At 36.0% G+C, this 25,241-nt stretch overlaps 7 protein-coding genes across 29 annotated transcripts; 4 read left to right on the forward strand and 3 right to left on the reverse strand.

Moving 5' to 3' along the window:
* Positions 1–75: 75 nt before the first annotated feature.
* LOC123211094 lies at positions 76–1,907 on the forward strand. Of its 2 annotated transcripts, XM_044629629.1 has the most exons (3): positions 141–201; positions 458–495; positions 568–1,907. In XM_044629629.1, the coding sequence occupies exon 3, from the start codon at positions 593–595 to the stop codon at positions 1,784–1,786; it is 1,194 nt and encodes a 397-aa protein (XP_044485564.1). In that variant the 5' UTR covers positions 141–201; positions 458–495; positions 568–592; the 3' UTR covers positions 1,787–1,907. The 2 variants fall into 2 exon arrangements, with proteins under 2 accessions (XP_044485563.1, XP_044485564.1); XM_044629628.1 differs by lacking the exon at positions 458–495 and having other exon boundaries at positions 76–201.
* A 249-nt stretch (positions 1,908–2,156) lies between these two features.
* LOC123211095 (tRNase Z TRZ1) lies at positions 2,157–5,509 on the reverse strand. Its single transcript, XM_044629630.1, has 8 exons — positions 5,188–5,509; positions 4,556–4,718; positions 4,379–4,449; positions 4,148–4,243; positions 3,822–3,935; positions 3,223–3,291; positions 3,050–3,124; positions 2,157–2,616 (listed from the first exon to the last, which is right to left on the reverse strand). The coding sequence occupies exons 1-8, from the start codon at positions 5,446–5,448 to the stop codon at positions 2,527–2,529; spliced, it is 939 nt and encodes a 312-aa protein (XP_044485565.1). The 5' UTR covers positions 5,449–5,509; the 3' UTR covers positions 2,157–2,526.
* Positions 5,510–5,966: 457 nt separating this feature from the next.
* LOC123211096 (E3 ubiquitin-protein ligase SDIR1-like) lies at positions 5,967–6,835 on the reverse strand. Its single transcript, XM_044629631.1, has one exon. It carries the CDS (start codon positions 6,768–6,770, stop codon positions 6,069–6,071), a length of 702 nt encoding a protein of 233 aa, XP_044485566.1. The 5' UTR covers positions 6,771–6,835; the 3' UTR covers positions 5,967–6,068.
* Positions 6,836–7,325: 490 nt separating this feature from the next.
* LOC123211098 lies at positions 7,326–9,838 on the forward strand. Of its 5 annotated transcripts, none has more exons than XM_044629633.1 (3): positions 7,326–7,596; positions 8,441–8,655; positions 9,270–9,838. In XM_044629633.1, exons 1-3 carry the CDS (start codon positions 7,524–7,526, stop codon positions 9,297–9,299), a joined length of 318 nt encoding a protein of 105 aa, XP_044485568.1. In that variant the 5' UTR covers positions 7,326–7,523; the 3' UTR covers positions 9,300–9,838. The 5 variants fall into 5 exon arrangements, 2 of the variants coding, with proteins under 2 accessions (XP_044485568.1, XP_044485567.1); XM_044629632.1 differs by having other exon boundaries at positions 8,441–8,581; positions 9,296–9,838; XR_006501321.1 differs by having other exon boundaries at positions 7,326–7,579.
* A 1,555-nt stretch (positions 9,839–11,393) lies between these two features.
* On the reverse strand, positions 11,394–12,473 carry LOC123211100 (ERAD-associated E3 ubiquitin-protein ligase HRD1A-like). The gene has a single exon (XM_044629638.1). It carries the CDS (start codon positions 12,253–12,255, stop codon positions 11,533–11,535), a length of 723 nt encoding a protein of 240 aa, XP_044485573.1. The 5' UTR covers positions 12,256–12,473; the 3' UTR covers positions 11,394–11,532.
* Positions 12,474–12,758: 285 nt separating this feature from the next.
* On the forward strand, positions 12,759–18,763 carry LOC123211101 (YLP motif-containing protein 1-like). Of its 15 annotated transcripts, XR_006501335.1 has the most exons (8): positions 12,759–13,904; positions 14,527–14,638; positions 14,885–14,986; positions 15,623–15,691; positions 16,304–16,359; positions 17,745–17,807; positions 17,963–17,996; positions 18,113–18,763. XR_006501335.1 is itself a non-coding variant. In XM_044629639.1 (6 exons), the coding sequence occupies exons 2-5, from the start codon at positions 13,757–13,759 to the stop codon at positions 15,686–15,688; spliced, it is 429 nt and encodes a 142-aa protein (XP_044485574.1). In that variant the 5' UTR covers positions 12,761–13,584; positions 13,739–13,756; the 3' UTR covers positions 15,689–15,691; positions 17,745–18,763. The 15 variants fall into 15 exon arrangements, 4 of the variants coding, with proteins under 4 accessions (XP_044485576.1, XP_044485577.1, XP_044485575.1 ...); XR_006501330.1 differs by having other exon boundaries at positions 17,963–18,763; XR_006501333.1 differs by lacking the exon at positions 17,963–17,996.
* Positions 18,764–19,976: 1,213 nt separating this feature from the next.
* LOC123211099 (isochorismate synthase 2, chloroplastic) lies at positions 19,977–25,239 on the forward strand. 4 transcript variants are annotated; one of them, XM_044629636.1, is made up of 16 exons: positions 19,983–20,175; positions 20,271–20,459; positions 20,757–20,998; positions 21,099–21,216; positions 21,313–21,429; positions 21,536–21,682; positions 21,875–21,943; positions 22,034–22,102; positions 22,638–22,756; positions 22,890–22,947; positions 23,309–23,419; positions 23,564–23,648; positions 24,008–24,105; positions 24,318–24,410; positions 24,594–24,664; positions 24,800–25,239. In XM_044629636.1, the coding sequence occupies exons 1-16, from the start codon at positions 20,050–20,052 to the stop codon at positions 24,801–24,803; spliced, it is 1,716 nt and encodes a 571-aa protein (XP_044485571.1). In that variant the 5' UTR covers positions 19,983–20,049; the 3' UTR covers positions 24,804–25,239. The 4 variants fall into 4 exon arrangements, 3 of the variants coding, with proteins under 3 accessions (XP_044485572.1, XP_044485571.1, XP_044485570.1); XM_044629635.1 differs by having other exon boundaries at positions 19,984–20,175; positions 22,031–22,102; XR_006501324.1 differs by lacking the exon at positions 24,800–25,239 and having other exon boundaries at positions 19,979–20,175; positions 22,031–22,102; positions 24,349–24,410.
* The last annotated feature ends 2 nt before the right edge of the window (positions 25,240–25,241 follow it).

A 25,241-nucleotide genomic window follows, 5' to 3' on the forward strand; every position in this document is an offset into this window, starting at 1 on the left:
ATAATAATTTTTCCTATCAAAATAAGGTTACCGGCTACTACGTCGTTTTGGACGGTAAAATTACTAACATTAAAAGTCAAGGTTTCCTTTGACCTCTTTGCTTAAAAAACCCTTCTACCGCTAAAACCCTTATGCCTGGACGCCTCTCTCTCGTGTATGAACATTACGGTTAAGCTATCAAAGTCCTCTCCTTCAAATCAGGTACACGCTTTGATTTCTCTCTTTTTTTTCTCCTTACTTTAAACGCTCAGGAATTTTTATTGGGTCTTATGAGTGAGCAGTAATGCCGAAAGTGTTCTAAATACTTCACTTAGGTTATTTGCTTTGCGACGCCTTTATTATTATTCCCACTTTGAACTGAAAATCGATTGATTCAGTTTATACAAAATCTGGGTTGTGATCGATTCTGCTTCAAGTTGCGTATTAGTGTTTAATTTGTGGTTTGTGGTGTAACCGGGTTTTACGATGATAATTGTATTGGGAGAATTGGTATAAGTAAGTTTACTTTTTTAATGAACTTTTTTTTATTTATATTTCTGATTTTAGGTTTTCTTTGTTTGGAAACAGAGTTTTAGTTTCAACAGTTTTAATCATGACATTACTGGAAGTGATAACAAAGGCCTCAGCCAATCATGAGCAATCGAGTTCCCATATTGATCACCCTATAATTTTCAATGCAAATGATATTTTCGTCAACTTGAAGCCCAAACATGAAAACATCAGTCCTGCTACACTTGTAAATCCTGTTTCTGGATGGGAAATTTCTCAAACTGATACCCAACTCATTGACTCAGGCAAGAAGTTCTATGCGAACCTTAAGAGAAGGCTCAAAGATACAAATAACTTTAACAAGGATAAATTTATTGGAATTTTGAATCCATTTCTTGTTAAAATTAGTGAGCATGCTGGGATTTCAAATGTGGGTCACATGTCTAGTAATGGGTTCACCCGTATTTTATTGGAGAAGATTGGGTTCTTGATGGGTCGAGATGTCGCAGGTTTGGTTTTGGAAGCATGTCTGGATTTGAAAATTTGGGAGTTGGTGGAAGTTTTGATCATTAATGTGCTTGTTGATCATTTATGGTATTCGAATTTGGTTATGAAACTTGCGAAAGAGAAGAGGTCAGATTTGCTTTGTCTTTGTGTTAGATATGCTTCAGATCTTGGATCATCTGAGTTACTTTGTATTTTAAAGTATTTTCTTTGTCCACCTAAAGAGGCATACAACAGCATGGTTAATGTGAGGAAGGAATGGGAGAGCCAAGCCTTGCTAGCTATTGAGAAGGCAACTGATGAAAAACTTTCTCGGAAGAAATTGTGTTTGGCAAAGGAGGCTTCAATTCTACTGATGGTTGCACATGATGGGTTTTCAGTTTCTGATCTTTGTTTGCATTATTTGCTGGGATCATCAAATGTCGACGAAGTGATACTATCATCTGCAATTAGTAAGTTAAGCGGCAAAGAGATGATGAATTTAATTCGGTACTTAGGGAAGTGGTTAAAGAAGTTTGTGAGGTTCCCACAGGCACGACCATGCCCTGAAGCATCATATATGTTGGGTTTACCTGCTTGTGATTGGGTTCCTAAGCCTGAAGTGGTTGTGAAATGTCTTGGCTTGGTGTTGGATGAGAACTTTTCTTCATTACTTTTACACCCCGAGTTTCAGGATGAGCTGAGATCTATAGAGGGAGTTGTTAGTTCCCTAACTTTAGAAACAAGATTCTGTTGTTCGATAACTAATGTAGTCAAGAATTTAGTAGTTGATGATGAAATCGTTCAGAATTAGGAGCTTTCTCAACACTAGTGTTTGGTTTTTATTCAGGGATGTTGCTTTTGCAAAATTTTGTTTAATTGATCTTGTTAGTAGAATCATTATTTATTTTGGAATGAAGTGCTGCGATTTTAAATGTTTCTTTTGTGAATGGCTTGGTATTGACGATATTTTATCTGTAAATGCGAATGTGTTTTGATAGCTTCTCTATCTGATTGAGAATTCTTGCGATAAACAGTAGCTGATTGCCACAGGATCTTTTCTGGAGCCATGGTATCAAGGTAATTTGTGAAATGACGTGTGTTGAAGAAATTTGCAAGTTAGCTTAATTAAAAGGCAAGCCTACTGATGCATCCAGTTTCACCAATGATTAGTTGCCTTGAAATCTATGAAACCATTTTAAAGCCTGTGAATGTTTCTGATTGTCAAAAATTTCAACGCCTGTGCTGTGTTTTTGCACTATCAAAGGACTTAAACCTTCCGGATACAAAAAAGTATATAAAATAAATTATTTTGTGAATGAATGACCACTACAGAAAAATTAAATAGCTTCCAATTCCATGTTCCTGCACCAACTTATCAGAAAATTTGAATTGTGCTTGAATGACTACAACCACCAATAGCTTTCCTTCAATCTTTAATCCCATTGTCATTGATCTCCAGTAATCAATTTGTGTAACCATCAGATGAAGTGCAGCTGCTTCGATGGTTTGCCACAGTGCAAAACACGCCTGATTAACCAAAGCTTTCGACTCTCAATTTCTCCTATTGTTAAAACCTTCAGTAAGTGCAGAAACTCGGCCGGCCAAAGATGGAGGCAATGCAGAAACAGCTCCTTGTATTTCCTGATAAACCAGCAGTGAAAATTATCAACCCTCATGGAACAAATATACAGTGCAACGATGAAAAACAAAGGCAACCAGGAACTATTGCATATAAAAAGACCCACAACCTACTCTTAAGGGATATCACACTCTAGTCCTTAAAGTGCATATCAAATTTGGATATGGAGGGGCCTAACCAAATGGCAGACTAAACCAAGATATGGACACTTCGCAAGTCAATGTAGCAAAAACAATCAGATTTAAAGGTCAAACCAAATTCAACAGCTCGCAATTGATTACTACACTGCAATATTTTTCCAGGACATAGGCCTCTAATAAAACAATCACTAGTATCTAGCAGAGTGACCTAGTGTTATTTGGCAACTCCTTCCTTACCGAGTTGGCCTGCAGAAGGCAATATTGTTACATCAAAGAAAACCCTGAGATTACTTACATCTAATGTATGACGAGCTGAAAAGTGAATCAGAAGAATTGCTTTGTTCTCAAACTTGTCCGCATAATTAACTATCTGCTAGTTCATTAACAAAAATAAATACAAGAGTTAGAAATGCAGATCAATTCACATATAGCAACATAACTGTCATATGAAGACACTGGGGATTGTACCTCGGAGAGATGAGTGTGTCCATAATCTCTTGCCTGATCTACTGTTGTTGAGTTATCAACATAGGTGCTCTGCATGAAAAGAAGAGAAATGGATAATGTGTTAAACTTGATTACCTGAGCCTTTTTTACAGCTCCATGAGGTTTTCTTTTCTTTCCTGTTAGTTTGACTAAATTCTCTTGAGGACACTCCAACCAAATACTTTTGACACCTATAATATTAGAACCATCTACAAGCATCCCATTTTTGCATAAAATATTAAACCAAGGATTTTAATAGTTAAGGCATTAATGAGAGCAAATGATACCCTTATACATAGAAAACTATAACTATATGAAAGCATGCACACTGCTGTACAAACAGTTAACAGTAGGTTCCTTCACGACCACTTATTTGACCCATTGATGATTTGGAGATATACAGTGGTGAACTGGAAAATAAACTCTGGCTGTGTCTATATTTATGCAGTTCAGTGAACTAAAGCATCCATCTACAGTTGCAACTCATTTGCCCCTTCTTTCTCTAAGGAATAAAAGAGATTTTAAAACCACATTAGTTTTGAGTAGTACCGATAAGTCAAGCAACAAGCCATATGACCCACCTCCATTACGAGAATCCTTGCCCTTAAAACATCAATATTAGCTTCATCGACAATGAAGTCTGACATTGTATCTCCAGTAAAGGCAACTTCTGGTGTTGAAACAGTATTTGTAATCTGCCAATATGACAAGTCAAACACAAAAAGAAAAAACTTTTGACAAGGCTAGCCAATCTCTCTTTTGAAAAAAAAAAAAAAAAACTAATAAGAATTAGAATAAAGCAGGGAGATGCAAAAAAAACAGCAATCACAACATCACAAACAAAGAAGAAAGAAAATGCCTACAAAAAATTATATGATAATTTACTATTATAATTATTTAGAAAGACCTCCATGCCTGACGACTTCAATTTCTTAATCTCATCACCAGGAAGGCCTAAATACTCCTGCTTGAGTTTTTGTTTTACAGAGTAAACAATGTAACCCTGCAATAAATCATGTACATGCCAGTTAGTTCCCAAACAAAGTTCAAATTTATGTCAATTCAAAATATAAATTAACTCAACAAGTCTCTCATACAAATTGAGAAGAGGAAAACAAGACAACAGAATGAGGTTTACCTGGCTTGGTATAACATGGTAAGTCTTAAAAGCTTTTACTTTAAGGTCCTTTCTCAAGCAATATTCTTCTCCTGAACATACGAATTCCATCAAAAAGGTGTAAAAATGTGCTACAAAAAGTAAGCTGGTATATTATTGTTCAAGGACAGAAGTTGAGAAAAAGTTGAACATCATTACCCACATCCAAACCAATCAAGTTATGATTGAGCTCAGAATTGTCCATTCTTCTATGAACCTTAAATAGTTCCTCAACATTCTCTTTTACACAAGATGGAACAATAATTGTTGGGGGCTTCATACGATATAGGCCCCTGGTTGCAACATAAATTGGCAGTCCTCCCTAAGAACATTAACTCATGACAGTGAAAAACATTTCTACAATAATATTATAACCAAAATTAAAAAATAGGTAAGATAAGATACAGAAAATAGGTTAAGTGATGAGATATTGAATAAACTCATTCAATTTCAAATTTCCAGATCAAAAACAAAACTTCTGTCTTCCAATTTTCTATTTAATTTTAACACCTATCGATTTTACAACAATATTACCTAACAGTTAGCAACACAATGAACACTGACTATATCCAGGCACAGCTTTAACCAGTCACCAATTCCATTTTCCAAAGGTAATAATTATATCAACTATTTCTAATTACTCTTCCAATAACTTTAAACGTTCACTACTCCACTAAGAAAGAAGCAATGAATTTGATTTTTAATAAATTAAATACAGAAAAAAAAAGTATTAAGACAACTAAAAAGACAGAGCAACGGAAAAGAAGAAGAAAATAGTAGAGAGCACTAACAATGTGATCCATGTGAGCGTGGGAAATAAAGAGAAAATCTTGAGAGATTGCACGATCTGGGCATCGACCAATATCGAAAGCTAAATTAAGAGATGGGAAAATAACGCAAGTTTCATGGCCTGCTATGGACAATCCCTCGATTTTGTAGCTTTGTACAATTATACCCTTCTTATTCTCTTTATTTCCCTTTAAAGCTGATTCTTTTCCCTCAACCTCATGTTTTTCCTTAGTTGAACTCGAGTGTTTGCTTCTTGTCGCCATTGTTTCCACCGAATGGAAGCGGGTAGTCAAGACTCGAAACTGAAAAAGGAAGAAAAAAAAGGGGAAAACTGACAAGTACGATTGGTCCCTGAGTTTTGGCCTAAGTAAGCTAGGGTCCAGTGTATTCTCTAACACTTGGGTCCATTCCTATTAACTTTCATTATACAAAAATAACCCATGTAAGGGTATTTTAGTATTTTCACTGTTAATGTTAATTTCAGTGTTCAATTAAGAGTGCGCAATATTGAACCTTAGAAATTGGAATTGTAAGATAATTCTTTGGTATTAGAATTGATGGTAGATGATTATCTAAATGAGTTTTATAAAAGAGAGTTTTGAATTTATTTAAATTTATTATTTAAAAATTTATATTTATAATTATATTAATTAGAGATTCAAATATATGATTCAAATTTATAATCAGAATAAAAAAATAGGCAAATTGATAAAGTGTTCATTCAACAGGCTAACAAAGAGAAAGATGCAGCAAGAATAAAAGAAGAATCTGTGATAAAATTTCATCTGATTTTACAAAGAAGTTGAATTTAAACGTAATCAATCTCTGCTAACAAAATCTCTGACAGTGCCAAAGAAGAAGAAAGAGACTACAAATTCAAGACTCAATCTTGATGGCATGGAAGGGCAAAGCGACACAGTGGGCAGGTCTGACTCCTCTCCAGCCATTGACCTATACAGTCTCCATGAAAAACATGGGAGCAGGGCAGACGTCTCAGTTCAACTCCACCCTCAAATTCCTCCAGACATATGCTGCACTTCTCCTCCTCTGCACCGCAAAACTCCACCTTCTCCAGTGCTTCAATCGGAGACCCAGTAGCCGGCGTGTACATCTCATCAAAAACCATCGATTCTTCTACTGTCCTCCTGATTATCTCTTCGTATTCCTCGTAAGAAACCACTCGAGTGTCCGTGTTCACTAGTCGCAAAGGGATCAACGGTCTTGAATTCCTTTCTTCATCGTTGAGTAATAGCAACTCGCGTCTAGCCATGAGTGCAGCAATCGAGTAGTATTCCCGTGAGATTGCTGAATGGAAAGCCTCTGGAATTCGTCGCTCAGAAAGAAGAGAAGAGTTGCAAACCAGACATGGTAGGTGTTCGAAAGAACCCATGAACAAATCGAATGTGGGTATTTCCATTGATATAGTCTCCTCTCTGGTTGCTTCCGGCACAAGACTCTCCCAGTATTGATCATCCATCGGAATCCGAACTTGAAGAAGACGGTATATGTGACAGCGAACATTTAATGTACCGTGATTTTGACTCTCTGAAACTGAAACATCACTGGTTATGTAACGGCGGTTCATCGTTCTCAAAGACGTGCTGAATTTCTCGAGTGAATTGCTTCTTCTATGGAGTCTCTGTCCGTGTGTAAAACTGTAATGCTTGATGTGTAAATTTTTAGTACCTCCACCAATCCCCTTATATAGGGATTTGAAAAATCCTTTTTGAATCAGGATTCAACTTTCCTAAATTGACACGAGAAAGGGAAGGAAGCCTTCATCAATCAGGACTAACCAGTTTAATTAGAATAAAATTTCCCGAACAAAATTCAAATTTCTGTTACAAAATAAATTAACAAGTTTCTGCCCTCAACGGTCTGAAAAAAATAGGAAGGTTTATTTCACAGAAAGCCCTGACAGGGTTAAAAATGTAATATCAAATATAAAATTGAGACGGTTAAATCATGATATATTCTTTTTTTCTTCAGATAAAAAATAAAATTACAAGTTTCTTCCTTCAACGGTTGAAAAAACAGGATGAATTATCTCACAAGAAGACGTGACAGGGTTAAAAGGGTAATATCAAATATAAATTGACGTATTTTCTTTTTCTTTTTTCATTAGAAAAAAATTATTATTTTACATTCCCTCCCCCGCGCTACGAAATGCTCGCTCTGAATTTAAATCATGAATCATCATCAATGGCACTACAGGCCACCACCCTTGGCCAGTAACGTCTGTCCAATTTGCTATATTTCTCACTTCCCGTTTTTCCCTTCTCCTCTGCCCTACGATAATTAAATCCCTAGGTTTCCATCCTGGCCCGGATTCAACCCGATGCCTGGGCACGTTGTGAACCCTAATTTCGATGGGCAAAATCCGGTACAATCGGTGTATGATTACTGCGGTGGTAGTAACGGCTTTGTTAGTGAATGTGATAGGAATTGTAATAATAAAAGCATTAGTGAATAGGCTGTATCATTTAAATTTTCTTTAAAAAAATAGTAAAAGGACTGCAAATTGGTCTAGCATGTCCTCAGCCTGTTTCAGATCCTGCTGAATTTTTTAGCTTGAGCTGCAATAGGCTGTATCATTTGATTTGGTTGCTTGACTTTGATGATTGTGCTCAGCATGCCTTGTTGAAAACACAGACTACGGCTGTGCCTTTATAGAAGATTTTTAGTACAAATGGTGCACCCAATTTTTGCTTGCACGCAGGAAACGAATTGCCTGTTAAATTATTGTGAAAAATCCCCTAAATAAATATATAAATATGACCTATTTTAGGCGATTTTTAATACTGCTCTCTGTTTTATACTCCTATTTAGGTTTTTAAATTTCCTCTCCTATGCAATGCTCAACCGCTCTTAGTCCATGAGCATATTGGCATTTTAAGTACTTGCTTGTTCATACAACTATGTTGTTATTTTCTTAAACTTTGAATTTATAAGATTTTTAGTACAAATGGTGTAACCAACTTTTGCTTGCAAGCAGGAAATGAATTGTCTGTACAAATGGTCTGACTTTTTTTCATACTTAGAAGAAACTTATTTTCAAATCCAGTCTTTTGTAATGTGGAGAGTTGATTTTGTGAACAACTTTTGCTAGGTTAATATTTCTTAAATGCTAAGAATCTTCATCCTGCATCTGGCATACTTTGCATACCTAAGTGACTTCCATTTTCTACTTAAATTGTCTCGAGTTTTTCCCATAATTTTGTCTAATTTTTGGCCTGATATGTTACATTATTACAGGAGCTTTAGATTCTCCTTCTGATGGGAAGAGATGGGATGTTGAAAGTGACCATCCAACACAAGTAGTTAAAGACTTAGGCAGTTGTAAGTGGTCAGATGATTTAGAGGAAGATAATGCTGAAAGATCTAAAGTTGTGAAGGGTAATTTAAATTCTCTTTCTTGGCTGTTCCAAACTTATGGAAACAAAGGGAAATCTGTTCATTGTGGTGATCAGGTATCTACTAGAGCTTGCCTAATTCATTTCTATGTTGACTGCTGATGCATAGCTTGTCCCTGGTGATAAGCTTGATCACCTGTTAAACCAATACTTATGGCTTTTCATCTGGCTTTTGAGAAGATTGGGAACTGATGCAGAACATGTTGGAATTTTTATGGATGTTATCTGATTTATACTTGGACGGGAAAATTAATGACTTCTGAATATTTACAGTTGATGTGATAGTTTATGGTTGAATAAGATAGAAAGAGAAAAGGTAGTTTTTATATAAAAAGTCATTCCCACCATATCTAGCAACCTATGTATGTGCATGTGGCATTTTATCAGTGTAGTTGCGGTATTGCTTAAGCAATTCAGAGGTACTACCTGCAATTGTAGTAGTCTGTTTCTAGGATTTGTATGTCCACGGCAATTTACTCCATAACAACTTTGCATTTCATTTTTGCTAACTTGTCTAGAAAAATATATTCTTTGAAGAGATAATGCAAGTTATAATACTTGCATGTTTAGAAAGTTTGGCCTCTACACTTAATTCTGTTCCTTCTGATTGTTTTCCTGAACTATTCAGCTTGTCATATTTTCTAATTAATATTATTGAATTCGTCTTCCAGGTTGGTGATACTGGTTTTTTTTATAGGTGATGCAAAGAATGCTAACATGCTGTCTTCAGTAATCGGACCAGGTGCTAGATACAACTTGGCTAGTGTTAGGATAAAGGTGTACGTAAGAAATAAAACTAACAAGAAAGGGAATGCTAGCAGCAACTCAGGAGAAACTACTGAAGATCAGCAAAATGAAGCCATTGGAGATCAGCAAAATGGAGCAGAAGCAGGGGACCAGTTTCAACTAAGGATGAAGCAGCAAGCTTGCAGCAGAAGCCAAGAGGTATCATAACAACTCCTATAGCTGAGGTGACACTGCTAGAGCGGGAAAGGAACAAGGGGAGGCATGATATAAAAGGGAGGAGAAAGAGAAAAAGGGCAATTAAGAAGAAAGAGAACTGGAGGGAAGGGCCAACCTCTCGGGGTTTGGATGACTGCAGGGAGAGATTTTGGTTATGTACTTTTGTGTTGGGTTTTGATGGCATGTCAAATTGTATTAATGTAATTGAACTGAATACTGTAGAAGAACAGTTGTATTCATGGCAACATTCTGAATTAATACAAATGATTTGATGTTATTGTGTTGTTGATTCTATTAACTAGATCATACATTGAATTACATAGTTGGTTGTGATTACTGTCTGGGAAGATCTTCTGCTTGTTAGAACTGAGTTGCTTCTGGAGGAAGTTTCTGCTGGACTGAGTGGAGTTCTCCTGCACAGGGAAGATCAGGCCAACAGAAGACTCCTGGGAAGTAGGCTGAGCAGACCAGGTTCGTATCAGCTAGTCATGCAGTAATTATGTTGCCTATAATTTGGATTACTCAAATAATTTTTTAGACTGTAATAATTGTAGATTTGATATTTTGATAATTCTCTTTTAAGTTTGTGTTCATTACTAGTATTTGCTCTTTGTATTTTCCGATTTTGTTTGTAGAGCATGCTTTTCTGGGGGCCATTAGGATGGAAAAGGCGATTTTTATTTTTGTGTTCATTTTCTATGATTGAAAATTTCCTGCTTATTTCACTGTTCACAAAGATTCACTTTTATAAACATGTTTTCTGTGCTTCCAACTCCTGCAGAAGTCAACCCAGTAACTAAAGAAGAGCAATCAGGATCAATGCCTAGTGTTGGCAAGTCAGAGAAGCAGAGCTCATTCCAAGAGCATCTCCAAGCAGAGCGTGAGTCTTCACAGCTGCTTTTGACAGGAGACAACAGTGAATTGGTGGACTCAGTTTGGAGGAGGAATGATGACCAAACAAAAGCTTGGAAGTTTTCCTAAGAGCCATAATTCTGATATCTTTGCTAATTCTTTTTGTGGTCAATTAATTACCCGTTGTTCCAAGGGAACATTGGTCAAAGAAAGAAAGATGGCTCAGTGGTATATTTTATTTTCTGGGATACTTTCTTTGGTCCCGACCGAAAGTTAGGCCCCTGCCATAGCAAAATCTGAACGTAGAATATTTTTGGAGAGGTGATGGGCAATATGGCGAAGCTTGCCATTGTTGTTGGGTTCTGTAATCTGTGCTGAGTGAGCATGTTGTTCAGTTGGTAGAGAATAATCTTATAATTTTAGTCACACCAGATTATAATTTTTGGTATACATCGTTGTATGATCTCATTTTGATCAACACATTATGAAGATAGTGATTATTATAAATGCTTTCTAAGATTTGTCCAAGATGAATAGTTAAGTGTAGTTTATTTTCTTACCACAAGCTACTTTCTATAGTATTGTACTTGTTGAAGATACATATTTGTGGGTCTGAGCACAAGCTCCAGTTTGAATTTGTTTAAAATAAAATTGAGTTGTTTGCGACCTATTTGAATTTGTTTTAAAATAACATTGTTAGTGTAAAACTGAAATAAAGTTGTTTTGTAAAGAAAAAAATAGTTAGTAAAATTGGTGTGAAACATTGCTGTTTTGCTTTCATGAGCTTTGTCTCAAATTCGATAAAATTTGATTCACTATGAGCTCGACAATACAGTGTTAAACATGGTTAAGTCAAGTTAAAGTTGTTCGTCAAAGCTCCAAACTTGAGCTCGACCAACAAAGTGATTGAATTTAAAACGTGTTTGTATGGTCTTTGATAAGTGTTTGATAGGGCTAATAAATGAAAGACGCAACAAGAGTAAAAGAAAAACCTGTGATAAGATTTCTTCTGAATTTACAAAGAAATTGAATTTAAAAAGTAGTCAATATCAGGTAACAATATCTATGACATTCACTGTAATCGCAAAAGAAAGAAGAAAGAAACTACATATTCAAGATTCAATCTTGATGGCATGGAAGGACAAAGCGACACAACGGGCACGTCGGACTCCTCTTCAACCATTGATCAATACAATCACCATGAAAAACATGGGAGCAAGGCAGACGACCCACTTTAACTCCACCCTCAAATTCCTCCAGACATATGCAACACTTCTCATCCTCTGCACCGCATAATTCCACAGTCTCCCCTGCTTCAATCGGAGACCCAGTAGCCGGCGTGAACGTCTCATCATAAGCCATCGATTCTTCTACTGACCTCCTGATTATCTCTTCGTATTCCTCGTAAGTAACCACTCGAGTGTCCATGTTCACTAGACGCACAGGGATCGATATTCTTGAATTATTCCATTCTCCGTCGTTGAGTAAGGGCAACTCGCGTCTAGCTAAGAGAGCAGCTACCGTGTAGTAATCCCGTGTGATTTCTGAATGGAAGGCCTGTAGAATTCGTCGCTCAGAAAGAAGATAAGAGTTGCAAACCAGACAAGGCAGATTGTCGAAAGAACCCCTTAACAAATCGGATGTGGGTATTTCCATAGAAACAGTCTCCTCTCTGGTTGCTTCCGGCACAGGACTCTCCCAGTATTGATCATCCATCGGGATCCGTACTTGAAGAAGCCGATATATGTGACAGTGAACATTTAATGTACCGTAATTTTGACGATCTGAAACGGAAACATTACTGGTTATGGGGTTGTGGTGGTTCATCGTTCTCAAAGACATGCTGAATTTCTCGAGTGAATTGTTTCGATCGAGTCTCTGTGTGTGTGTAAAACTGTAATGCTTGATGAGTAAAAGCAAGGTGTGTAGAATCTTGCCTCCACAAATCCTTTTATAGAGGGACTTGAAAAACCCTGACTGATTCAGGATTCTGTGTTTCAGTTGATAGAAGCTTCCTAATTTGACTCAAGAATGAAGAAGGAAGCCTTCATCAATCAGGTTTTGCAGTTTAATTAGAATAAAATTTCCCAAACAAAATTCAAACTTCTTTTATAAAATCAAATTACAAGTTTCTACCCTCAACAGTCTGAAAAAATAGATAGGTTTTCTTTACAGAGAGCCCTGACAGGGTTAAAAATGTAATATCAAATACTTTGAGACGATAAATACAAAAAAAAAAAAAGATTACAAGTTTCTTGGTTCAACAGTTTTAAAAAATAAGTTGATTTATTTCACAAAAAGAGTGACAGGGATAAAAATGTAATATCAAATATAAATTGAGATATTTTCTTTAGGAAAGAGTTAGTTATTTTACATTCCCTCCCCCGCGCTTTCTCTCTGTTCACCATTATTTTCTCCAGAAATTTCGAAATACTCGCTCTGAATCCAAATCATGGATCATCATCAATGGCATTTCAGGCCACCACGCCCGGCCAATAACGTATGTCCAATTTGCCATGTTTGTCACTTCCCATTTTGCCCTTCCCTTCTTCCTCCGCCTATGCTAATCAAAACCCTAGGTTTCCACCCCGGCCTGGATTCGACCCGATACCTTGGCACGGTGTGAACCCTAGTTTCGATGGGCAAAATCCGGTACAGTCGGTGTATGATTACTACGGTTGTAGTAACGGTTTTGTTAGTGAATATGATAGGAATTATAATAATAAAAGAATGAGAATTGATGAGAACAATTACCAGTATGTTCACGAACGCCGATTGAGGCTGATTCGCTATCACGGCTGCGTTTCCGGAAACCCTGAGTTTTTTAATAGGAATGGGATTCATTCTGTTGAAAATCATGCAGCTAATAGTTCAGTTCAATTGAGTCATGATTGGCCAAATTTTGGTCCCAACAGTCAACCACCACCAACGGCGTTACCATCACTGCCACTATCGCAGTTACCTCCCCCTCAACGTGGATGGCAGCCCCAACATTATTGTAACGGTAATGAGCATTTGAATATACCAGGAGGTTACTTATCACATCGTACTGGCAATGACATTGGGCGGCCTCCTCTTACTACTTGTCCGCCCTCACCTTTTCCGGTGGACCACCCACTGCCACATCTACGGCCGCCAGCAACACCAAAAACGTCTTTGTTTCCTTTACCTGTCAGTGGTCCTTCCTCATTCTTACAAATTCCGCACGCTTCTGCTGAGTTTCTTAGGGATGTACTGCTTTGCTGTCATATGCTTGGTTTGTGATCTTGTCTTAATTGTTGGCATTGTGTTATTTGGTTTAAAGTATTATGTTTGTGTCATGAAGTAATCCCAGTCATTGTCTATGCCGTACCTGGTAGAAAGCCAATCATTTCCCCTGAAGCAGTTATGTCCTGAGAAGCCGAAAGTTGTGAATGCTTTACAGTTGTTTAAGCTGTCTCATCGAGCTACTCGCCCTGACCATATTGTGATAATACTTCGTAGGCTTCCAGGTAGCTGGTTTTGATTGAATGCATTGTTAACATTCCTTCATTATTTTAATGTTTCTGAAGAAGAAATGTTGGTGAAATGTGAATCTTTTTATTGTTATCTTTAACTTGTGTTGAATTCGATCTCATGTGTGAGTGTGGTGTTTGGTTGCGACATAGCAATTGGCTCCATTTTAGTGGGTTTTCTTGACTGTGGGCTACTGGATATTTTTGTATTAGTGGAGTGGTATGAGATACTCTCAGTGCTCCATTGTAAGTTGGAATTTCGACACGTGACTGAGTTTGTAGAGTCATTGTTCTTAATGGTATGTGACTGGATTATGGAACATGGTTGATGAGGAATTCAGTTGGTTTTCCCATAATTTGGTTTATTTTTTAAAGGGATTTGATTAGATGGATAATTGTGTGCAAGGGCCAACGTTGAAGACCCCTAGCAATTAGTTGATACATATACATAGATACTGTATTTTCATTTGTTTTGTGAATGTTAGATATATGTTTTATACATATTAGTAGAGAAGAGAAAATATGCATAAATTCTGGTTTGTAGTTTTGCAGAACATGCCATAATCAAAGTTTCTATGGTCATAGTTGAAATCTTTATTATATTCATTTGTATTTACAGGTAGTGGAAAGAGCTACTTAGCAAAATTGTTGCCTGACCTTGAGGTTGAAAATGGTGGTGATGCTCCAAGAATTCATTCTATGGATAATTATTTCATGACTGAAGTTGAAAGGTTGGCACTACATTTCTTTTGTGTTTTAAGTTCTAATCGAATCTTTACTGGTTTTTTTGAATACAAATTTCTCTTTCATTTCCTGCTGCATAAAGTGCATGGTCACTTCTGTGGGCATGGTGTATGTTCCTCCCTTAAGATACCTCTGCACAAACATGCGTAAAAAGATGTAGATACTGTGCCATTCTCAGTAAGGTTCTTACTTAGTTGAGTTTATTGATAAATGGTGTTTCTTCTACTCTGAAGATTGAGGAGGGTGATGTCTCAAAATCTTCAAGTTCAATTCGAAGCAAGAAATTGATAACAAAGAAGGTGATGGAGTATTGCTATGAACCTGAAATGGAGGAGGTAATACTGCTCAGCTTTTCTAGAATGCTAAAATCATCTCTGACAAACGTATTATAATATGATTTTGCAAATATCTGCTTAACACTTTATGTGTATGTTGCTTTAGCAGAAAGTAAATTTTCTTGCTGATATTAAGGTCATTATATATACCCCTTATATGTGTCTTGAGAAACATAGTAAAAGGACTGCAAATTGGTCTAACATGTCCTCATCCTGTTTCAAATCCTGCTAATTTTATTAGCTTGAGCTGCAATAGCCTTTATCATTTGATTTTGCTTGCTTGACTTTGATGATTGTGCTCAGCGTGCCTTGTTGAAGAACACAGAATACAGCTATGCCTTTCTCAGATTTTAGTACAAATGGTGTAACCGACTTGTGCTTGCATGCAGGAAATGAATTGCCTGTTCAATTATTCTGAAATATCCCCCAAATAAATTTATAAATATAACCTATTTTAGGTGATCCTTAATACTGCTCTCTGTTTTATATTCCTATTTAGGTTTTTAAATTTCCTCTCATGTGCAATGCTCAACTGTTCTTAGTCCATGAGCATATTGGCATTTTAAGTATTTGCTTGTTCATCACTCAACTATGTTGTTATTTTTTTGAACTTTGAAATCTATTTCCATACAACAGACTTATCGGTCAAGCATGTTGAAAGCATTTAAGAGGACTCTTGAGGAGGGGAATTTCACTTTGTGATTGGTATGACATCTTTTGAAGTCCCAGTCTCTATTGAAAACATGCATTTCCATTATAATTATAATTATTATTATTATGGTTGTGTTACTATCATTTATGTTCTTTTCCATTCTGGCCACCTTAATGGTATTGGCAATGTTTAGATGTTCATTTGTCTAGAACTGGAATAATCATGTTACATATTGAAAATTTGTTCTAATTTGGTGAACTTGCTTATTTTGATTACTTGATATCAAGGCAGTGTCTATTTTTGGTTTTTGATATCTGAAATGTGTTTCTAGTGGTAGCACCAGGTGGGAGATATTACTACCCTTAAGAATGTGGTTCATTTGAACATGCCTGAATTATGGTCTAGTTTAGAAAACTGGCAATAGTACATTTTCACTTGTTTATCTGTTCTATAAAAGTTCAAACTATAGGCATTAGGATAAGTCTAAGTAATTGAATGTTCTTCCTTGAGTTATACTGGCTAGTTACAACATTCAAGAACTTAAAAAATGTAATTGGGTTATAGAATGAGGGTGATGCAGTGCCTATGCACTGCTGGCATTTTCACTAACCAGAGATGCAGTTTTGTTTGGAGTTGACCCTTTGCTGCTGTGTGCCTCATCTTAGTGGATGATCGCAATCTGTGGGTAGCTGATTTTGCTCATTTTTGTGCATTTGCAAAGGTGTACCCTTAATTCTTTTTTTCTTTGAACATCTGTAAGTATATATGTTGTCTTTTCTGTTTCTTGGGACTAGTAGGTCTGCAGGTGCACATAATCATATGCAGATCTCATTGAAGTTAGATGTTAATGATTTTATCATGTTAAATTTTTTTGCTTGTGGTTTTTTTTTTTTTTTTGGGTTTCAACTGAGGGGGATGTCCCTTTGATGCTTAATGTGATTGTTATAATATGTACTTCCCCTTTGGGCTTTACTCTAAGTGGAGTCTCTGCACTATGTTGGGCACTTTTGGATATTCCAGAGTATGAATCTTATCTTTGTTGTTGCAAGCAGAAAGTCAGACATTTTTATTTGACGTGTTAGAATACAAATCCATTACTAAGTTAAATGAGTTATCAAAGCAGGGAAATATTTTTGAAGTCTTCTCTCAGTGTTTGGAAGTTCTTTGCTAATTTTTTTTTCTTTCTATTTTGGGATTTAGTTGTACTTCATCTCTAGATAATGTTTTAACTTTTGGCTGTATTATCTGTGAGACTCATCATCCTTAAGAAAGGGTTATCATAATTTTTGGGACCTTTCTCTTCTGTGGCCCAGAGATGATCCATGATTGTTGTACAAGCAATCTAAGTGGAGAACATCAAACATCAGTGTCTTTTCTAAGATAAATCATGAATTAGTAAATTTCAACAATAACTTTGGGGAGGCATTGCCTGTTTAATATCAGCGTATTGTGTTTGGTTTATGTAAACCTCCATTTTGTGTCTCCAAATAAGTTATCACCTGTTAAGCTAATACCTATGGCCTTTCATCTGGTTTTTGATATGACTGGGGAATTGATATTGAACATGTTGGAATATTTATGGCTGTTATATGATTCAAACCTGAGGGGAAGAATTAATGACTTCTGACTATTTACAGTTGAGACTTATTACTTGTTTCTGAGATTTGTGATGTCCATAAATAATGTCCTCTGATGTGATTGTTTATGGTTGAATGAGATAGAAAAATAAAATGTAGTTTTAATATAAAAGTCATTCTAACCCTGTCTGTCTAGCAACCTATGTGCATGTGGCATTTTCTTGGTGTAGTTGCGGTATTGGTTAAGCAGTTCAGAGGTACTGCTGGCAATTGCAGTAGTCGTGTTCTAGGATTTGTTTGTCCACAGCAATTTACCCCACAACCTTGCATCTCATTTTTGCTAACATGTCTAGAAAAATATTTTCTTGGATAAGAGATAATAAAATTTACAGTACTTTCATGTTTAGAAAGTGTGGTCCCTCCATGTAATTCTGCTGTGATTATTTTCCTAAACTGTTTTGCTTGTCATGTTTTCTAATTAATTTTATTGCATTCTTCTTCCCGGTTGGTGATACTGGTTTTATAATAGGTGCCACAAAGAATGCTAACATGCTGTCTTTAGTAATTGGACCGGGGTGCCGGATACAACTTGGTTAGTCATGCAGTAATTATGTTGCCTATAATTTGGATTATTCAAATAAATTTTTAGTCTGTTGTAGTTGTATATACCATATTCTGATAATACTCTTTTTAAGTTGGTGATCATTACTAGTATTTGCTATTTGTTCTTTTCAATTTTGTTTGGAGAGCATGCTTTTCTTTGGGCCAATAGGATGGGAAGGTGGTTTTTTTTTAATTTGTGTGTTTATTTTCTATGACTGAAAATTTTTGCCTTATGTTTGCCGTCCACAAAGATTCACTTTTATAAGTATGTTTGTGGGCTTCCAACTCCTGCAGAAGTCCAACCCAGTAAAAGTATGTTTGTGTGCTTCCAACTCCTGCAGAAGTCCAACCCAGTAAACTAAAGAAGAGCAATCAGGTTCAATGCCTAGCGTTGGCAAGTCAGAGAAGCAGAGCTCATTCCAAGAGCATCTCTGAGCGGAGCGCGAGTCCTTCAAAGCTGTTTTTGACAGGAGATGACAGCGAATTGGTGGACTCAGTTTGGAGGGGGAATGATAACCAAACAAAAGCTAGCAAGTTTTCCTAATAGCTAGAGTTCTGATATTTTTGTTATTCTTTTGGGGGTCATTTAATTATCTGATAATCCAAGGGAGCATTGGTCAAAGAAACAAAGATGACTCAGTGGTATATTTGTTTTGTGGGTTACTTTCTCTGTCCCGGCGAAAAGTTAGGCCCCTCCCATTGTGAAATCAGAACGTAGAATATTTTTGTAGAGGTGATGGGCAATATGGCGAAGCTTGCCATTGGTGTTGGATTCTGTAATCTTAGCTGAGTGAGCTTGTTGTTCAGTTTGGTAGACAAATAATCATATAATTTTAGTCACACCAGATTATAATATTTGGTATACATAGTTGTATGATCTGATCTTGATCAACGCTGTCGAAAATTTGTCCAAGAGGAATGGTCAAGTGTAATTTTTTTTTTTTACCACAGGCTGTTTTTGTTGAAGTAAAATTTTTCAGATTGGAGTTTGTTTACCTGATGGTAGTGGTGGATTTGAGCTGAAAATGTTATTTGCAAGCTTGAGTTTGTTTGAAGCAGAATTGAGTTGCTTCCAAGCCACTCGATTCTACTTCAAAATGATGTCGTTTGTTAAAAAAAATGAGTAATCAATAAAACAATACTGGTGAAATTAGTCAGTAAAACAACATGGATGAAATTAGTGTAAATTGTTGATGTTTCACATTGACGAACTCTATCTCGAGCTTGAGCTCAATAAAACTTGACTCAGTTTGAACTCAATAATACAATGTCAAGCCAAGTCAACTTAAGCTCAAATTGTTTGTCAAACTGTGAGTTTGATCTAAACCAACTTTTGTTAAGGCTTATAGAGCTTGAGCTCATTTCTTTAAATGAGTTAAATTAAGTATAATCAAATTTAAGTTTGATTCAATTTGAATTCATATTTATTTGATGGAAAAAGTTTGAATTCAATATGGCAACAATTGTCTTTGAAAAATGAATTTTTTTTATAGTGTTGGTTATGATTTATTCATATATGTTTAGGCCCATTCAAAGTTGTTTATCCAGACAAATTTATAGGCATTATAAATGGACTAATGTTACACTCCTAACGTAACGTTCAAAATTTGGATGTTATATTATAACGTATATAAGCTTTTAATGTAAAATTTAAATAGTTTTAAATTCTCTCATAATATTTAATTTTAGATGTGAGAATCTTTTTAAGTTCATATCATAAAGTGTAGGTGATGTTAAACTGATTTATTTTATTAATAAATCTTAAAATTTTAAAAATTTATATCATTTTCTTATTTTAATTTAAAAAATTAATAATTTTTTTTAAAAATTAAGTTTTAAAAAAAATCAGTTTTTCTTTTTACGGTTTCAAAATTTTTTTTTATTTTTTAATAATTGACTCTAATTTTTTTTCTACAATAAATGACAACACTCTACCTTAACCTCGACAACGGGGCAACCAGGATGTGGTTGTAGCCTAATAAGCTCCATGATATCCCGAGTCATCTTTTTAGCTTCGTTGCGGGTCATCTTGCAATTATAATCATTTTTTATTCATTATCTAATACTCATCACATCACGTGTCACATTGATGACCAAGATTGATTGAAGTTGCTTTTTCACTTCCAAAATCCAATTCTAAATTAAAAATTACAATAAATTCTTTTATGGGCACACTTTGTCTTATCACTACTTAACAGATAAGGACTCTGCTCTTTGCTTTCTCTCCTTTCATGGCTGGTGCCACTGGGCACTGCCTCGTACGCTTCATTGATTCAGAATCAATGAAAAGCATTTCTACTGTTCCCACCTCGAGGCATTGGCAATGGCATTCTCTTCAAAACACTACTTTTCATCATGTAAGTTTTAACTCTTTCTTCAATGAATCTCCTTGTTATGCTTAACTATGTAAATGAATCTTTCACTGAAAACAAACTAGTTAATTTTGTAACAGAGATATCAATCGTGTTTGCTCTCCATGAATGGCTGCCAAGCAGACCCTCCACTTCCTGTGGGCACAATACAGAGTCGCACGCTTGCTCCAGTTCCTTCTCCAGCTTTAGCCATGGACAGACTCAACTCAGCCATTTCCGAGTTGAAATCCAATCCACCGCCATTAACCTCTGGCATCATAAGGCTCCAGGTACAGTTATGGTAATTAATTTGGAATTCAATGTCACTGCGTCGCCCTGTCTGTTTGGTTGATGTGGATGATTTTCTTTATCTGCAATCGGCCAATCAGTGGGCTTCTGCCACGTGGTCTATTTCCACTGGATGTCCTGATTCTAATTATTCTTATCTTGCATTGTTGGATTTTAATGAAAAAGTTAGGGGTTCAAAATAAATACCTCACAATATGAGGCTACAAAGAAAATTCTTGGAATATTCTTGACTTTCCCGCGCTCTGCTCCAACTGCAATCTAACTTCTTTAATTTGAAGGTGCCGATTCAAGAACAAATTGAAGCAATTGATTGGCTCCATGCTCAACACCATCTTCTTCCACGCTGTTTCTTTTCTGCTCGAAGCCAAAGAAACGTTTCCAGTAATTTTGTGGAATATACTAATGGGAACGGCCACACCACAGTTTCTCATAATTTAGTCAGTGTGGCTGGTGTGGGGTCTGCTGTCTTCTTTCGCCATCACCGTCCATTCTCGTACAATGATTGGAGGTCGATAAAGAGGTAAAACTGTATCTTACTGCTTAGTTTGTTGTCAATTATCAGAAATTTTGTAAAGAATTAATAACAATTTGCTAATGTTACATAAATGTTTTGATTGAAGGTTTCTTTCTAGAGAATGCCCTTTGATTCGTGCTTATGGAGCAATTCGTTTCGATGCAAGGGCTAAGATATTGTCCGAATGGGAATATTTTGGTTCATTTTATTTTATGGTTCCTCAGGTAGAGGAATTGTTTTCTTTTGTAGCAACTTATGCTGATGGATTATGTACTTTTGTTTAGTATTTGTACGATCTGTTGCTAGACACTTCATGACAGGTTGAGTTTGATGAGCTTGAAGAAAGTTCCATGCTTGCTGTAACGGTTGCTTGGGATGATGCTCTTTCATGGACTTGGGAAAAGGCCATTCAAACACTTGAATCTACGATGCGCCAGGTCTAAACTTGACTGAGTTGAATTTTTCCAAATAATTGACTAGTTGACTATTAATTGTATTTTGAAAGGCTTGTTTTTTTTCACTTATGTTTACTTAATGATGCAGGTTTCTTCCAATGTTGTAATGTTACAGAAAGAGGTTTCCAGAACATTCATCCTAAGTAATAATCATTCTCCCTGCAAGACACATTGGAATCTTGCTGTTAAGAGGGCTTTGCAGATAATCAACAGAAGCAGCACTCCGCTTATTAAGGTATTGTATAAGCATAATAAAACCTTATTTATTGTTGTGCCAGCTAGTTTTAACATTCTGTGATTGTGAAGATACTTGTGGTTCTCATTAGAAAGATGAAATATATTCAAAGTCACAAAACCTGCAAGTTTTTATTCTTGTCTTCCCCATACTTCTATGTGTTTTGATAAATCTATCATGACTGGAAATCAGGTTGTATTAGCACGGAGTAGCAGAGTTGTAACTGATATTGATCCTATTACATGGCTTGCTTGTTTGAAGGTATTCTTTTCTCACAACACGTTGTCCAACTTTTGGTGAAACATATCTTAAAGTGTGTACTCACAATCTATCTGAGATATCCTTCAGCAGGTTGAAGGGGAAAATGCTTACCAGTTCTGTCTTCAGCCACCTGATGCACCTTCATTTATAGGAAACACGGTAAGTGAGCTTACTAGTATATTGCAGAATATTATGCATATATTTGTGTTCTTTGTAATCATCTATACTCTTCTCCTACATTGCCCATTCATGAAATCCTTTCTTTTGCAATTGATCTTGCAATGGAATCTGATTGACAAATATAAGGATGAAGGGTTTAGACAGGATGCGCTTCAGCAAAATATACTCTTGGGTGTCTTTTAAGTTCTTTATCATCTTTTACCCCTTTGTCCCTGGACACATGGGATATACATCTTTGATTCTCAATAATCATCTTAGCTCCCTGCTCAAGTATTTTATGTAAAAATTGGGTTGTGACTTGTAGTGCCCCTTAGTTCGACTTATAAAATTCTTGGATGTAAAAAGAAATTCTGGAGTAAAGGATAGTTGATGGTCATTTTCACCTATAAAATTCCTGGAAATAGAAAGAAATTGTATCTAGCAGTAAAGTTGTATTATTATTTTTTTTCATGACTAATTCTGATGTCAAATTGCCTTGTTCTTACTTTGACTTATACAAAAACTTTATGAATAGCCAGAACAACTATTTCATAGAAATTGGCTTAACATCAGTAGTGAGGCATTGGCTGGAACCCGTGCTAGAGGTAGATCAACTGCAATGGATCTTCAAATAGAACATGACCTACTCTCCAGGTTTATTTTACAACTCCAGAACAACTAGATTTTTTTGTTTTTGGAAATCTCATGTAGTCTTTTGCTATGACTGTTTCAATATTTTGTAGCCAACTGACAAACAATCTGTACATGCAATTTACAATTCTTGCAGTCCAAAGGATCACCTTGAGTTTACTATAGTCCTTGAGAGCATAAGAAGCAAATTGGAGGCAAGTTTATTTTGAGTACCTTCATCATTCAAACCAATAGTTTTTCTTCTCTGCTAGAAACACTTTCTAATAATAATTGGTTTTCATTCCCCTCCATGTCATGCACATGCATACATGTCATTATGAATGAAAACGAGAGCGAGAGGCCCTTCCACAGTATTACTTTGGGTTACAACAGACTAAAACAGTGTTTGTAGTGTAATGTAATGTGAAGCAATCATTATATCATGACCTGTAGTTTGAAGTTTGAAAATTAGTAATTGTTGCTAATAGTAATAAAATAACTAGGAATCCTTCTGGACTTTCTAGTGGGCTGACAAACACGAAGTGTATATACGCTGAACTCTGTTCTTGTTTGCAGGCTGTATGTGACAGGGTAGTGGTTGAACCCAAGAAAGCGATACGAAAGCTTCCAAGAGTTCAGCATTTGTGTGCCAAATTGACAGGCAGACTAAGAAGCGAAGATGATGAGGTAAGAATCATAAATTTCAAATTCAAGTTCAGATTGGTACACAACATCTTCTTCTGTTTACTAACTGGTGCAAAAACCCTTCTTCAATAATGAGTTGAATTTTTTTCTGAATTTTTTTGACATTTTATTTTCTCACTCTTTCAGTTTGACATCTTGGCTTCTCTTCACCCAAGTCCAGCAGTCTGTGGGTTTCCAACTGAAGAGGCACGACTTCTAATTGCAGAAAGTGGTACACGCTTTTTTTCTTTTTACTATTTCTAGTAGGTGGATGTAATCTTATTATGTTCTTAAGAGCAGTAGACCTAATGCAATAACTGAAGTAACTGTATTATGAAAATTGTTGTCTAATATTGCATAAGAAATTTTACTGTATCAGCATCTATTTCCATATCTTAATAGTCAGATTGTTAACCACTCATAGTTCTTATCTTGTTATTTTAACGTTGATCAGAACTGCAATTCTGTGATGTCTTCTTCATTTTCCATGGGCAGTAAAAGTACTTTCGCTAACAATCACCAAAATGGTTTTGATTGCAAGTTTGATGCCTGTGTTGAAAATGAGTCTTAAATATTCTCAATGCTGTTCAGAGGTATTTGACCGAGGAATGTATGCTGGGCCTGTCGGTTGGTTTGGAGGAGGAGAGAGTGAATTTGCCGTTGGCATCAGGTCGGCATTGGTGGAAAAGGTGAGAGATACTCTAATAAACTATTTCATCTGTTTTGGGTGAGAGTCACATTGTCTTCTGAACTAGTCAAGTGGTTCCTCCAATTTTACTAATTTCCAGAAAACTGAAGCCAAAAAAAAAAAAGGAAGCTATATATATTAATTTTTTGTGTTTAATATTGTTCTGTTTATCCCCTTGCCAAAATATTAAGTACTGATTACTTAACAAAATAGGGTCTTGGCGCATTGATATATGCTGGAACAGGAATAGTAAGAGGAAGCAATCCATCTTTGGAGTGGGATGAGCTTGAACTGAAGACATCTCAGGTGTGTGCGTGAGTGAAGTCCGTATTTTCTACATCCATGCTTTATTCAGTTCATAATCTTTAAATCATGTACTTGGGGTTGTGTTGGTATAAAGAGTCTTTAATTATGTTAAGAGTCCATTTCTTTGCATCATGTATGAACATTTTCCAAATGTCAAATCTTCTGCTTTAACCCATCCTGCAGTTCACCAAGTTGCTTAAACTTGAGGAGCCTTTGCGGTCAAAAATTGTGAAATTGGGGACCCAGCTGAAAAGGTTAGTGTTCTTTATGTTTAAGTACCTTTTTTGAAGATAAATTCTTTCTTTCTTCTTTGGCTGCTTTCTTCAAGGAGCTGCCACTATTTCACAAAAAGAAATTACTAATTAGTTGATTCCATGGCTGCAATGCAGTTAATTTTCAGACTCTGCAAAGAAAAACAATGTTCCCCACAGCATATTTATTCTTTTTCCGGGAAGAGAATTGATTCTGGCTTACTAGTGGCTATCCAAATAGATTGATTGAGTCACCTGTTCAGTGCCCCTCGTACTCTGGAAAATCTTTATAGAGCACACATTACCCAACTTTTGGAGCATAATCTGGTGAGTGTTAGCGGGCCAAATAAGCACAGATATTGGAAAATTCAGCAGCAACTTTTCATTCATTCTATCAAGGAAAAGCCAGGGAGCCAAAAATAAGCTCAATTTCAAGCAAAGTTTATTTAGCCATGCACCTTTCTATTTTATATTTAATTATTGAGTGAAAATGTGTGATTTGTATATTTTATGTACATCACTTGATTAGATGATGATGGAGTAATTTATAAACATAATAGACAATCTATTTGTATGAATA

Source organism: Mangifera indica, chromosome 3 (assembly GCF_011075055.1).
Source record: "Mangifera indica cultivar Alphonso chromosome 3, CATAS_Mindica_2.1, whole genome shotgun sequence".
In the NCBI taxonomy this organism is placed as follows: Eukaryota; Viridiplantae; Streptophyta; class Magnoliopsida; order Sapindales; family Anacardiaceae; genus Mangifera; species Mangifera indica.